Here is a 15,164-nt window from a genome sequence, read left to right as displayed (position 1 = left end):
GTACTACCAGAGAGAGAAAAACCTGCGGCTGCCTTTCCATGGAGAAAGAAACAACTTTCTTTCTCCATGGGAAGGCAGCCTGAGAATGGACATCCCGGCCTTTTTCGTATATCAAATCTCGTAGGGTAATGTCCACATTTTTGTGGTTCTTTTTCATGTTATTACGTGGGTTAGACAAGGACGAATAATCAAAGTTGATTATTTGTCTTTGGGGCCACTGTCACCAAGCTCAGTTAACTTAACTGGCCAGTTAGTCCATCGGAATTGACCAATTGCATTTGTCATTGCTTGGTGACAGTGGCCCTTGATGTTTCATCTTCGAGTTTGATCTCCTTTTTCCTCCGTGAATTCCAATTTTCACCATGATGTGCATCATAGGATTCATGGTTCGTGATCAGTCGTGACTAACGATTTACCTTGGTGTGTATTTGATCATTTAACCTAAATTGGATTCAGTTAATAATATCTATACAAAACGTGACAAATGTAATGTTATAACGTGTATTGGAAATATTATTATTTATTCTATTGATATATTTGGAAGGAAATCGTGTAAGAAATAATGCGTTTGATTTTGGCTGCGTTCTGAAAACGTGAATGTACTATTTTATTTTATGTTGTTCATGGAATGTTAAACAAGAATAAGACGATATATCATGCGCTTTACAGAACGCAGATTGTAACATATCACTCACTATTCATCAATTATACGCAAACGTCTTTTTTGATTATTTTGTGATCGAATTTTTGTATTTTTATATCTGGCCTTTTTTTCATCTGTATTTGATTTTACGATAATTGTTTAACATACACAATCACAAAGATGGATAAAAAATATATCAATCTACGCGGTTTTTTATGAAATGAACAAATCTGACAGAAAAAGTGTCGCTTTGCCATGCGCGAACCAAGATATTAATGGTTAAAGTTGACGACTATTTAGATTAGGTATTAATCTGTCACAGGCTATGAAAAAAGACCCTTTTCTGTTCTTGCTATGTGTGAAGAGTTGTAAACTCATATGTTATTCCTATTGTTATTTTTGTCGCTGTTACCTCACACATTGGGTGTACCATGACCGTTCACTGAGCGCTCAGTGAGCTTTTATATCTGTTTGGTCTATATTTTTAGTTCTAACGGAATATGCCAATAAGATGCAAGCGCTCACTGAGCGTTCAGTGAACGCTTGTATCTTATTGGCATATTATAACCTGAATAGTGGTCAACTTTAATGATTAATATCTCGTTTTGCAAGACAGAACGCCGCCTTTTCTGTCAGATTCTTTCGTTTTATGTAAAAACACCAAATTAGTCTAATTTCATTGATTTTTGTGACTAAGCCTGTCTTCTTCATAATTACCATAATTTTAAAAACATACTTAATATGCATTTACATAATTAACGATGGTTTTTTTTATCTTATTTGTTTTTATGTGAAATTAGATATTGGCCAACAATTAAAATGGCAGAGGCAATAATGGATAATTCTGGTAGACTTATGAAGATGGAGGTGGATTATAGCAATACTTGCGATGTAAAAATTCCAGAATGCAAAAAATTAGCTTCTGAAGGAAAACTACATGATGCCTTGGATCAATTGTTAGCTTTAGAGAAACTTACCAGAACTGTTAAGTATACATTAATACTAAAGTAAGAAATATTTACACATGCGTATGTATGTTTGTGTGTCAAGAGACATAGGGTACGTTCCATTTAAAGTTTGCAACTCTCCAGTGTATCATTTCATCCTTGTTTAATATTTGATGACAAGAAGGATGAAATGATACTTGAGAGCATTGTGAACATTAAGTGGGTCGCACACATGGTCATAGTTAGTATATATATCATAGTATATATGTCACAGTCAAAGTGTTAATTTAGTAAATATATATACTTATAGTCAGTGTGTACACATACTAATTTGATAAGTAAATGTATTCACACAAGCAATGAAATTTAAACTTTTACTGGTGCATACATTTTCATATCTAATTTAATAAAAATGTGCACAAGCGAAAATATATCAATTTAACTTCATGAATTTTGGCTAACAAATATATACAAGTACTGTACACTGTTACATGTGTACATTACATGTGTATGCTCTGTGGCTACAAGCACATACATTTTATGTATTAAATCTTTGCCTTACTAAATGAATGAGTCTGCAATATATTAAACAATAATAAAAACTGAAAAGATTAGATAAATTCTTACATAGAGTGATCCCAAACGTTTTGGCCAGACTTTAAGATTTTATAGGAAATTTAATTTTGAACAAAAATTTCCTATAAACATGGGTCGAATAATACTTCCTTAAAAAGTGAGCGCCCAAAAACCTCAGAAATCATGATTATTTAATATACATTTTTATAAATATTGGGTAGAGTATGCGTTTTTTAATAAAAAGTATCAAAACGAAAGTTGTAGAGAATTCAGTTATCTTTCAAATGAGATCAAAATGATTGTAGTTTCACAGGTTTTGAGATAACCAGTTTCACATGTATAAAAGTGTTTTTTTCATTATTTTCTCCATTATTTAAATTAATCGTCAAATTATATAAATAGAGTAAATAGAAAAAAGTGTGAATGGAATAGTGTTATTAGATTTGATAAAATAAAAATAAATAGAATTTATGAACTTGATCCCTATTTATTGAATATTTTCCACAATAATTGGCGTCCCTTCTGCCTTTGCTTCCTCCCTCAAGGCTAGGTACGCCACTGATTGATACTTTTGTTAAAATCTTACATAACTGCATATATTGACTAAGAAGTATAAGTATTTATGAAATTTTCTGCTTTGACTGTGACATATACACATATTTAGAGAAATTATTTTTAAATTCGTATATAGGTTGCCGACATGGCATCAACGTCCAGACTTCTTACAGCCATAGTCGAAATTTGTTTGGAGGCAAAAAATTGGTCAGCGCTTAATGAACACATAATTTTATTATCAAAACGGCGCTCTCAACTTAAACAGGCTGTAACGAAGATGGTTCAAGAATGTTGTACTTATATAGACAAAATGCCTAATAAAGAAACCATGGTAAAACTAATAGAAACTCTTCGTTTGGTAACAGAAGGGAAGGTAAATATATTTTCAATTAATAGTATATACTATATGTCAAGAGGATTAAGCCCTCATATCAGGCTAGAGATTGAGATTGAATTGAAATGTAAACAATAAAAAGAAAGAAAACCCATTTCAAGTTTAATGAACTTTACTTTGATTGGTCAAATTCCAGCCTAATCTTAACCCTTAAAAACCACTCTAGGTGTGGCATACCAAGTTTTCTTTTTCCAATGCTTTTCCAATGCTTTTTTTCATTGCTTATAATTTTTTTATTAAAGTTTTTTAAAGTCTGACTTCTGACGGTTCGATTGAAAAAATAATTTTAATAAGTATGTTCATTTTTGTGAAAATTAGAAGCAATCGAGTTAGGTTGGCTATGCCATACCCAAGTGTGTCGTTTCCGTAGTGTGGCGTTTAAGGGTTGATCTCAATCTCAATTTCTGATCTGATACAAGCTTCAGAGCTAATGTTCTATTTTCCTATAAAAAAATTAAAATACTACATCTTATCGATGATTGTCGCTATCGTTAACTAGCAACAACCAATGGGAAGAAATCGCGGCACTCATTGGCTGTCGCTAGTTAACGATAGCGACAATTGTCGATAAAACGTTTAGAGAGTCCCACAACTGGTATATCTTCCGTTCAATTTTTTTTGCTTAGTACATAGTATCTGGATGTTTTGTAACAAACCTTGAGTTACCTTTAAAAACTAAAATTTGAAATATTCATGTACAATTTACATTGTTAAGATAACTGGCTTGCTCTGACGTATTTTTTATTGCCCAGCAAGGGCAAAATCATAAAATATTTACATTAAACAATACATTTTTTTGCAAAAGATATATGTAGAAGTAGAAAGAGCAAGGCTTACTCATCGTTTAGCCAAAATAAAAGAAGCAGAAGGAGACATTGCAGGTGCTGCAGCTGTAATGCTTGAATTACAGGTATTTATAGTTTATAACAATAATAGACACACTACTACAGTAAAACAATCCTAAAGATTACTAAATAGCATATCATATAGGTAGAAACATATGGCAGTATGTCACGTCGGGAGAAAGCTTCTCTTATCTTAGAACAAATGAGACTTTGTTTGGCAAAACAAGATTTCATGAGAACTCAAATCATAGCAAAGAAAATTAATGTTAAGTTCTTTAGTGATGAGAATGACGAAGAAACTCAGACATTGAAATTAAAATATTACGAGTATGTATGCCATATATTTTGTACCCATATTTATTATATAAAAGTTATAATGAATTACATTTTGTATTTAGTTTAATGATGGAATTGGCACGTCATGAAGGTTGGCATTTGGAATTATGTCGACATAACCGAGCAGTACTGGAAACTCCAACCATTCGTGACGATCCAGAGAAAAGACGTATTGCGCTTTCTCGAGCAGTCCTTTATCTAGTACTTGCACCACACGAGCCTGAGCAAGCTGATCTAACGCATAGATTACTCGCTGATAAACTTCTCGATGAGATTCCCACTTACAAGTAATGATTACAATTACTTAGAAATATTTAAAATATTTATTTCTCATTCTTCGAAAGTAACATGGACTACAACCATTCGCAGAGAATTATTACGCTTATTTGTTAATCCTGAGTTGATAAAATGGTCAGGATTATGCGAAATTTATGAAAAAGATCTCAGATTAACTGAAGTTTTTTCTTCTTCGACTGAAGAAGGATGCAAACGATGGACAGATTTGCGGAATCGTGTTGTAGAACACGTAAGTTTATATATCATTCAGAATATATTTAAGAGGATAATGAAAAATATATATCAAGTTATACCATATAAAATTGTCAGTCAATTGGAAATCGTGATCCATCAGTAAATCGAAATAAAGTATTCTTCAGGTAGGTTAGAATTTATATAACACTATTGTTCTCTTCAAATTTCGTTGATTATTCTATGCAGTTTAGTCAAATAGAAACGTTAATTGTTAAGTCTTTAGAAAAAAGTAAAACTATTAGCAAAAGGACTATTCAGTAATGGTTTGAAAAATTTTATTCTAAATTTAAAAAATGAGCGTCGAGGTATAGACTTAAAATTTAATATTACTCATTTTAATTGAATAAAATTTTTTTCTAAAAATACATCATCTTTATTTTGATTTCTATAAACGGCAATTTTATATGGTACAACTTGATATTATACAGGATGATTTCATTAAATTCTTTTTGTTTATATTGTGAATTTTTTGCTTATTTTGAGTTAATTTTTTCTTTAACAATGTAAATTGTCGCTATTTTCAAAAATTATAACATAAAGTAAAATTTATTCAAAATTAATTGAAAAATATAATTTTAACTATTTTCTTCTATAATTTAGTTGTAAAAAATTTCCATTTTAATTCAAAGCTTACAATTTAAAGGTATTTTCTTTGATATTTTAAATTTAAAAAAAAATTTGAATTCACAAAGTCGTCAAGAAATCTACAACATGTTTATTCACAATACGCATATATATTTGGAATATTTTTTTTAAATAGAATTAATTATTTTTTTTATTCATCTTATTCTTTTTTAAAATATTTCTATTTTTTCCTGAGAATATTCTGCATTTTTAAAAAGTCAGGATAAAATGATTTGCAAAAGAGATGTTTTATACTTTATTTTGACAGATTTGTATATAAAATATGAAATAGTAGAATATTTATTTGTTAATAATCTTGCTTTAATAGTTTTATATGTGCAGATGTGTATAGAAAAAGAAACATTTTTATCTGTTTTTAGAATATAAGAATCATGGCCAAATATTACACTAAGATTACACTAACTCGCATGGCTGAATTATTAGATCTTCCGACTGAAGAAACAGAAGCGTGTCTCTGTAATTTAGTAGAAACTGGAGTAATTAATGCGCGTACAGATCGTCCAGCTGGTGTAGTCCGTTTTACTGGCACACAAGAACCAGCTGCTCTTTTAGATACATGGGCTGCATCATTATCGAAATTGATGGGCCTTGTGAATCATACTACACATTTAATTCATCAAGAAGAAATGTTGGCCGTTGCGCAATCTTAGAACGCATACACGCATGCGCGCGCATACACCACACATCATGTTTGTATGCATCGTGTCTCTCTTATGTTATACATTTCAATTTTATTTCCATTTAAGAATAGAGTATCGTTATTAGCATTATTAACAAAATATAACCAGAGTAATATGATTTTGGATTATAAAAATGCTGTTTATATTTTTGTGTATTTGTTGTGTATAATTCACACAACTACTATATCTATAAACACGATATTGAAAATATAATTCCTTTAACATGGAAATTCTTTATATATGAAGATAAAATTGTATTATTGTACAAATAATTTTGTCATTTATTTTAATGTACCATAATAAAAATAAAAAATTTACACGTGTACACAGAATAGCTTATTATATCCAATATATCCTGGACAATATAAGTGAAACCTGTAATCAATTTTTTGTTATAATGCATCATAAGTTATAGTGTTTTCCCTTGGCTGCACTAGTGCAACTCAGTGGGTGTCTTCCAACAAGCGACTCGGTACAACACAGTGATCATCTCATTCTTGTTTAACATTGGTGAACAATAAGGATGTAACGTAATGATGCATCGTGTCACATCGTCTCATGTGTTTTTCTTGTTGGAAGGCATCCAGTGTAGCGTGCTTCTTTTTTCTTCTTAATTGGCCGATGGATTTCTGATTCCTGAGTTAGAATTCGAGTCCTTATACCAGAGTCTGGCCATTTACCGTATTCGCGCCTATCCAGATAACAAAATGCCCTGACACTAGTTTAATATTTATTATAAACGTTTGTTGCTTTATTTATAATTTTATGTTTACCATTTTACTTTCAAATATTAAACGTTTTTAACAAAATAGGCCCTTCTATTTTACCATTGTGATTAAATAGTTTTCCTTTTGAAAAAAATTACGAAAAATTATTTCTTTTTCGGTCTCTTAAGGTAGGAGACCCCCTCTTAACACGGATTGACACCTAGGCCGGAATCCATAGTCCGGTCTTAGGGCGGAATCCATAGACGTTGCTCAAGATTCGAGATGGTCTTAAGCTAGAGCATGAATCAATCAGATGCCGGTATTCATAGGCTGCGTTCAGCAGAACGTTCGTTTTGCAACTGTTGGAAGTTTCCTTCGCGCTGATTGGATCATACTTTTAGATCTAGAAGAATGGTCCTATCTCAGCAGACAATCATAAAACGGTTGCAAAACTGTTGAGTCTGCTGAACGCAGCCATAGTCAGTTCTTATATTCAAGATCGTCTTAAGTTCAGCCTTGAGGTGTAATGAACCAATCAGAGAGCCGCGTTAGCGTATTAAGACATTACTTAAGATGGTTTTGAAATAAGAACCGACTATGAATACCGGCCAGAGAGCTTAATATCTATCTAATCTTAATATCTATTCCTGTTCCTAATATTTCCTCCATTGTGCGCAGGGCCTAATACGGCTCTCTGATTGGTTCATGCACTAGCTTAAGACCATCTCGAATCTTGAGCAACGTCTATGGATTCCGCCTCTATGCACATTAATTTTCGACACCACGATTTAGTATGGACTCGCACCACATCTATTTTCGACACCGCGATTTTATCGCCATTACGTAGCTACGTAGTACTCAGTTTGAAAATAGATGTACTGGCGCTAGTGTACGGAGGAAGTTCGACGAAAAATACCGAGATGGCCTCTCTCAGGCTTCTCTCTGCTTCGTACTATTAACTATGATCGATCTCGAGCGTCATGGTATGCTCCACCGATCGCAGAACGCGGCTTATACTCTACGGTTACAACGACGGTGCTCGGGCGGAGTCGGGCGCGCCTTCGATGACGGCGACGTCATGGCGCAAGATGGCCGTCGGTGTCGGGAATGGTGTATTGTAGACGAGACTGGGCGGAATTCCGGGTAATAGGTGTGTCGGTGTTTGACATTACGTGCAAAACAATACTCCATTAGAATGATGCCTTGCCGCGTTGTTGTCGTCGCTGTTGCGAGCTGAACTCAGAATTTTGGCTCTGTGCAGCGCAGTGCTTGTCGTGTAAGAATTGTATGTATAAATCGGCTCCATGTATCTCGTCCAGTCTTTCCCTCTCTTTCTTTTATTATCTCACCTCTCTTTCTCTCTCTCTCTCTCTCTCTCTCTCTTTCTCTCTCTCTCTCTCTTCGACGTCGGTGATAAGCAAGTAAACGTTGTGAAAATGTATAGATCACCGATTTCCCTTCTGCGAATTTTTGTTACTGCATATTTACGCGAGGAAGACGATCTCCGCGAAAGCTTCTGCTTATAGCGCTTCAGAATCGAAAAGGAAGTATCGGCGAGTATCGAAGCGTAAATCGACATGTGCTGAGAAATTCGAGAGTCTAAGAATGAGGTGTCGCCGGTTTTCTTCGAGGTTATAACAATGCTCTGCGGGCGTTAGGTTCCTAGTGGACAGGCACAGATCATTCAAAAATGCAGTCGAAAATGTAATGGCACTAAACTAGAGAAAGAAGCAAGACAAAATACCTAGGGTAGAAGACTACTTCTGTCTCTCTCTCTCTCCTAAGTGTTTTACAGAATTGGCTGAGAATGCAGTAGTATTACCGCTAGTATCATTATTATTATTACTGCTACTAGTATCGACGTGTTTCTTCAAACTGGTTGCTTCTTCAAAATTGTTCTGAAATCGCAAGTCAAGTTAGAAGAAGAATAAAAAAGTGATAGTTATGTATTAAAAAAAAAGAATAAATACCTATTTTGAAAAAAAGAAGAAATTTAGAGATAGGGAATTTAGGAGATGGAAAAAAGCGTTACTATTCTGTGTTCAGAAACAGTCGGGTATTTGTTTTGAAATTGGAAATTTTGAGATTACGAAAACGATATAGATTCCGCACCTAAGCGTTTTCGAGATGACGAAAAATTTCTATAAACACAAGTCAAATTGTGTGCGAAGTGGCACCTTGATATTTCATCTATAAGAAGAACACAGATACAAAAAAATTGTCAGTGGTAATGAATTCTTTCTGAGATACAATAAAGAACACACTCTCTGTGATAATTCGTGGTTAGGGTGTTGTAAATCAATTTATCATGACGTATGCAAACTGTTTAATCAGAATTGATCTGTGATCGATTAATTTCATCGAATGGAGCACGATATTGAATCCGATGAAAAAATATTATCAAGTAATCTGAGAAATTATATAAAGAATGATGTATTTTTAACTAAATTGCAAAATTCTAAGCGATTAAACATCCAATAAAGAGGAAGGAGCCGACAAAGTAAACAATGGTTTTCGAATTTGACTGATAGCGCGCGCAAATTTCTCTCGCTCTTTTTTTTCTTTTTTTTGATATAACTAAAAATTGCGAAATTGAGCATATACATGTCAAGAGCGCATGTACAGTGTACGCGGCAGGAGGAGACTTACGCGCGACGGCCGACGTACGGAATCTCCGTCACTTGTGCGATCGGCGAAGCGAATGCGCCGCGTGATCGGGAAATGTCGGCTTCGAAGTCGTGACAGTAGACGAGTAGTTTCGATCGAAGCGGGAGCGATCGCGTGGAAGTCTTCGTTGAGGGAGAAATAGAGACGCACGTTTTTACGGCTTCATGCTCGCAAAGCAGGGACATTTGATTTATATATATATATATATATATAAAACTATTTATATATACATATAACGGCCGATTTAATTTGAAAAACAATATTTCATTGATGAGCAAAAATACTGAAAAGTATTGATTGTAAGTTAATTGCGGACTCGTCAGAGAGTAAATTTTGCAAAGCAGTAAAAGCCATGAATTGGCCAGTTGCCGACAACAAGCTCAAGTTTCGTGGAATCAGCATTTGTTTTATTCACATGCGTAAAAAGTACTTTCTCGTAAAAATTGAGGTGGACTCATCACGCGATAGAAACATTAACACGAAGCTGTGCTCACACTAATCTGTACATGTTTGGAACGAGAAATAGAATGGGCAATTATTGATTAAGGTAGGGCAAAAGAAGATCGGTAATAAGAAAAGGTGCGAAGAATGTCCCAGTAGGTAAAGATGCTAATATGGTTATATGATGGTTTATGACTTCTTAAGAGCCAGAGCATGTACCTTTGCGTAACGCATAAACGCATGAGAAAATCAACTCCAATCGGAGTCTTTGATTTTATGGAAATGAAGGCCTTTGATTGGTTCATTTTCTTATACGTTATGCGTTATGTAAAACTCTGTGCTCTTGTTCTAAGACTGTACTTAAGACAGTCTTAAATATAAGAACCGATTATAAATGTCAATCTAGAACGTGAGAAATGGACAAGAGAAAAGAGAGATAGAAAGAGATAGAAGGAAGAGAGAAAATGAGATAGAAGAAATAATTGAAGTGAAATAAAATGAGATAAGCAAGATAATGAGATAAGGCAGGGAAAAGAAAAGCGCCTATTTTTGTTTTTTCTTTTGTTTTATGCGTTTATACGTAGTACGCGCACGCGTACGTACGAGAGTATAGGTATGGTTGTGCAAGTGTAGATTACATGTGATACGAGCGCGCTCGCGCACTCATATACTACGTGTATACATCATTTTACATGCGCTTGTGTCACGCGCTCGAATGTTGCGCGTGGTCATTAGAGGCGCATGTAATTCGCCGGTAATTATCCCACAGATCCATTGCTTCCGGGGTGAATAACAAAATAATACAATAATCCCGACGAGCACAGAGAACTATCGCGACGTGACGACGATAGTAATATACCTACAACGTGCAAAATGTGGAATATGATGTGTGATGTGATGCCGACGATTGCGGAGGACAGCATGAGCCAGCGGAGCTCGCAATTCTCCGGCGAGGATGGGAATATCGAGCAATTGATGGTGCAAATGCTAGACGAGCGTGACAAAATGATGGAATCGATGCGCGAGCACCAAGAACGCCTGCAGGAAATGGAGGCGCGATTGACAGAGGTCGAGAAGGAACGGGATGCCTTGAATCGCCAGCTTAACGCAAATATTCCCCAGGTAAGTCAATAAGTCTGTTTGCATTGTTTACACTTTTCGCATTCAGTATCTTCGCTTTCTCTCTTTTCGACGCTCGAACATTCATCTCGTTTCAAGAGCAAAAATTTTTCAAGATTTTAAACAGCACGAACATATACCTAATTCTGTATTTATTTATGCTTGATTGCGTGCAATGATTTAACGTGTTTATAAAAACAATAGCAGCCTTATGCCCGTATCAGACTATGGATTAACGATTACGATTAACGGTTGCCCGGTTCTACTTCAACCAATCACGATGTAGCGAGTCCATCGTAATTGGCTGAAATAGAATCGGGTAATTATCAATCGTCAACCCAACCAATGATAGTCTGATACTCCCCTTATCATGATTCTATCTTGAACAGAGAGTAAACGTTTACAGAAAATGTAAATAATTGGTTTAAAAAAGGATGAAGGATTAGGTGTAGAAAAATGAAGATGTTTTAATATATGTATATTTTCTTACATTCCACTGCGAATTTTAAAATCTTTTTTATTGATGATGATAAAACGTTAAAGATTTTAAGATGTTAAGTTTATAGTTTAATTATTTAGAACAAGATTGATTTTTTGTATGGAAAGAGCAATGAGAGGGTGAGAGAGAGAGAGAGAGAGAGAGAGAGAGAGAGAGAGAGAGAGAGAGAGAGAAATTTCGGACGAATAATTTCGTAATGATATATGATGACACGACATTGAATTTGTGTTTCTTCTTTAGACAAAATTTTTTCGTGAAGACTTTTTAATTATGTTTAATTATGATCATAGATCTTCGCAATCGCTAAAACGTTTACGTAACAAACGTACCGCAGAAGCTGATTTAATGCGAACTATATTCGTACACATATTATCTTTGTAGTTGCTCCACTTTGCGCGAGATATGCATGTTGCTAACGTCGTAATTAACTCCTTGTTTAGTATATTTTACTTTACCGCTGAAGTATAGGGTGTTCAGTGTACGGATCCGCACGATTTTTGGGATGCTTCTGAGACAACAAAAAACCGTATAGTAGATATTTACTCGTTTCATGCAAACTATAACTTAAATTTAAAAATCGATATTTACTTGTTTCATACAAGCTATAAGTGTGTTAAATTTAAAAAATTGAAACACCTTTTTAAATAAAAATACATGAAATGTAAAGGCTCGATTGTACAATCAAATGAGTAAAAATAAAGCTTATATGATCCGATACAGGTTTTTCGTGTGTAAAATTAATATTTATTAATAGAATTTTAGACGTTTTTTCAACTACATTTGTTGGTCATCCTCAGTAGTGAACTGATGCATTAATAAATTAATATGTAAACAATACTATTACAATAAGTTGCTTGATAAAATTATAATTAGATGTGTATTCAAATTGTGTATTCAAGATGTGTATTCAAATTTTAATTCTTCAAGCGTTTCATAATATTTGTTTGAATACTGTGTACGTGAGCCAATCGATAAAATGATGCTATTACTGTAATAATAAAAATCCTCATGAGAGAGAACATATATAAATCTTAATTATAATTAAATGAAAACTTACATAGCGGCTGTACAAATTTTAGTAGGCGAATAAAGCGTAACATTATGAAAATCCGTTAACCATCAGTATACGAGAATATTTGAGAGAATAATAATACGTGTAAGTGCATATACAGAAATAATAAATTAACAGAAAAACAGGCGAGAGAATTAAGACTTTGTAAAAAGGTCACGATATAATTTTTTAACACTAGAAGGACTGGATTTGACGATCCCCCTAAAAGAATCGTAAGAGCCAATTTGGCTCCAAGCATATTTTCTTCGTAAACAACAAATGGAAAGAAATGAAACGTACAGATAATTATAATGAACGTTTTAACAATAGTATCACTAATTTTATTAATTTATTTTATAAAAAGCAGTTATCATATTATAAAAAAAAGTTATATTAGTTTGAGAAGTATTAGTTCGCGAGGAGCCAAATTGGCTACCTCGGTTCTTCTAATGTTAAATACATTAATTAAAATATATATATTATTTTGAATCTTTTTAAATAGCACAAGTGCAATTTTTTTCATAACACTAAGGATCTTTAATAACGTTTCCCACTGGAGAAACACTTGTGCACACTGAGAACAATAAAATATACTGTTCCACTGTTAAAACCAGTTCATGTATTTTCAGTGTTTAATGTTATACTGACAAAACTGGTGCAAAAAAGTTGCACTGAGTTCAATTTTTTCTCCACTGTCTTTAAAGACGTAAGTTGAAATTAATTGAAATTGAGGTTGTGTTTGTGCTTTATATATAAGGTACCTATGATATTACGTTAAGGTATAATATTATTCTAATTATCTTCATAACAATAATATTATTTCTAGTTTCAGTAGTAATATCTACACTCTCAGAAAGGATTTCTAATATTGAGAAAAAAAATATTCTTGACGTACTTAATCTTAGCTCAACTGTATACAATATAAAATTATAATTCTATTAAAAATAAAATCAATAATTTTTATTCTACTCCCTCTAATAAAATAAAATCGACATCTTGTCTTGAGACGAGTATAACACATATAAATTTAGGTTTATATATTCTTACATATTCTTACGTTTAGAATAAGTCTATCTAATGTTATATACGTGATGCTACAGCATCATGACAGCGAAGCTCTCGTGATGTAGCGCTAGGTGAGAGACACGCGGAACGAGAGATCCTGAGTTCGAGTCCTGGCCGAGCCCAGTTTTTTGTAGAAAATTAATGAAATAGCATGAAGAATATTTTATTATAGATTTTAGAATTTTTCATTTAAGAAGAAAATATTCTTTTCTGAAAAATAAATACGATTGACTCTATATCGATCTTATTTTATTCTAGATCGAGGAGTAATAGCATTGAATATAGAAATCTTTTCTGTGAGTGTATGCAACAATCTAAATATTTTGATGTTTAAAATTTTTGAAATTCAAGAAAAATTAATAAAAAAATTTTGGTAAGAAATAAATAATAAAAATCAGAATATTATTATAAAATAAATAATTCAGTAATGTGTTTCACTGAACCACACTAAACCTGCACTATTAGTACTATTACTGGTGCAGTTTTCATCGAAACTAGCACGGTGCTGATGCTGCACTAGTTTTCTCAATGGAAAACGCTGTAAGACGAATTCAACATATATAAGGAATGTCACTTTATAAATGTTTTATTAATTTTATTGATACACGTAAACATAGTCATAAATATTCATTAATAAAGAAAAATTGTAAATCTCTTATCTAACGATATGCAAATATTCAAATGTTTGCCTCCTTCTGCAACACAAAGTTCTGCTCTTTTCAATTAACTTGTTATGCACGTGTGAACATTCAATTACAACTTAACTATGACAAAACGCTTTATATTTAATATTTCTACATTAAAATAGAACTAAAATAATTTATATTTATTTTTCTAACAACATTTTATTATTTGATCATACAAAATAACTTTCAAATATAATATATATAATTTTTACTAAGAACATATCTACACAGAAAAAAAGGTTTCTTTAGATTCAGTATTCCTATTTATTTGACTGAAATTTGTTTCATTAAAACAACATATGCTTGTACGAAATATTATTTGTTTCAATAAAAAAGGTGCAGGATTATATCCCGCAAAACCTAGATATTTTAAAATTTTAACGATTATTCAAGTTAGGGAATCTGTCACAGCCACGCATTACCGCGATGTGACAAGCACTGCAATCACATTTTCATGCTCTATGATCAACACTTCGAACAAATTTTCTTTGCTTTAAAACACAAATTCTCTGCTTTAGAACATAGATTTTCTGCTTTTTCGAACTTCTAGATGCTGTATGATGCCACAATACACAACTGCTCCAAAAATTTGAGTGAAACAGTCACTCCTAGTTTAACTCGCAGTTAATGGTCGTTAACTTAAAATAGAATGATAAGTCTATTTTATGGAGTGACTATCGCAAATGTGTGTGTGTGATTGTCATTTCAAAATATTAGTGGCAAAACCACTCTGTTAGATTTAGAAAATAGGTATTGCATGAAGCTGTATCACAAAAC

General features: G+C 33.1%; 2 protein-coding genes across 4 annotated transcripts in view; both read left to right on the top strand.

The window, feature by feature from the left end:
• The first annotated feature begins 388 nt into the window (after positions 1-388).
• Positions 389-6,311, top strand: Rpn5 (regulatory particle non-ATPase 5). Of its 3 annotated transcripts, none has more exons than XM_018445511.1 (8): positions 389-552; positions 1,444-1,627; positions 2,858-3,094; positions 3,921-4,025; positions 4,106-4,287; positions 4,359-4,583; positions 4,666-4,822; positions 5,832-6,311. In XM_018445511.1, exons 2-8 carry the CDS (start codon positions 1,463-1,465, stop codon positions 6,120-6,122), a joined length of 1,362 nt encoding a protein of 453 aa, XP_018301013.1. In that variant the 5' UTR covers positions 389-552; positions 1,444-1,462; the 3' UTR covers positions 6,123-6,311. The 3 variants fall into 3 exon arrangements, with proteins under 3 accessions (XP_018301013.1, XP_018301014.1, XP_018301015.1); XM_018445512.1 differs by having other exon boundaries at positions 393-420; XM_018445513.1 differs by having other exon boundaries at positions 541-595.
• A 1,560-nt stretch (positions 6,312-7,871) lies between these two features.
• The window catches only part of Liprin-alpha (PTPRF interacting protein alpha), a 76,731-nt gene continuing 69,438 nt past the window's right edge, over positions 7,872-15,164 (top strand). Inside the window, exons 1-2 of the mRNA XM_018445567.1 lie at positions 7,872-8,135; positions 10,737-11,089. Coding sequence (XP_018301069.1) covers positions 10,841-11,089 — 249 coding nt within the window. The 5' untranslated portion in view covers positions 7,872-8,135; positions 10,737-10,840. The remainder of the gene's footprint in view (positions 8,136-10,736; positions 11,090-15,164) is intronic.

Source organism: Mycetomoellerius zeteki, unplaced genomic scaffold (genome assembly GCF_001594055.1).
Source record: "Mycetomoellerius zeteki isolate Tzet28-1 unplaced genomic scaffold, Tzet1.0 scaffold162, whole genome shotgun sequence".
NCBI classification, from domain to species: Eukaryota; Metazoa; Arthropoda; class Insecta; order Hymenoptera; family Formicidae; genus Mycetomoellerius; species Mycetomoellerius zeteki.
This window is presented reverse-complemented; position numbering and strand designations above follow the sequence as displayed.

Excerpts from the sequence above, each read along its gene's own strand:
- Rpn5 (XM_018445511.1), top strand. The coding sequence starts at position 1,463 with ATGGCAGAGGCAATAATGGATAATTCTGGTAGACTTATGAAGATGGAG. Across the intron at positions 4,584-4,665 it reads GATGAGATTCCCACTTACAA|AGAATTATTACGCTTATTTG; the intron begins GTAATGATTACA and ends AACCATTCGCAG. Across the intron at positions 4,823-5,831 it reads GGAATCGTGTTGTAGAACAC|AATATAAGAATCATGGCCAA; the intron begins GTAAGTTTATAT and ends ATCTGTTTTTAG.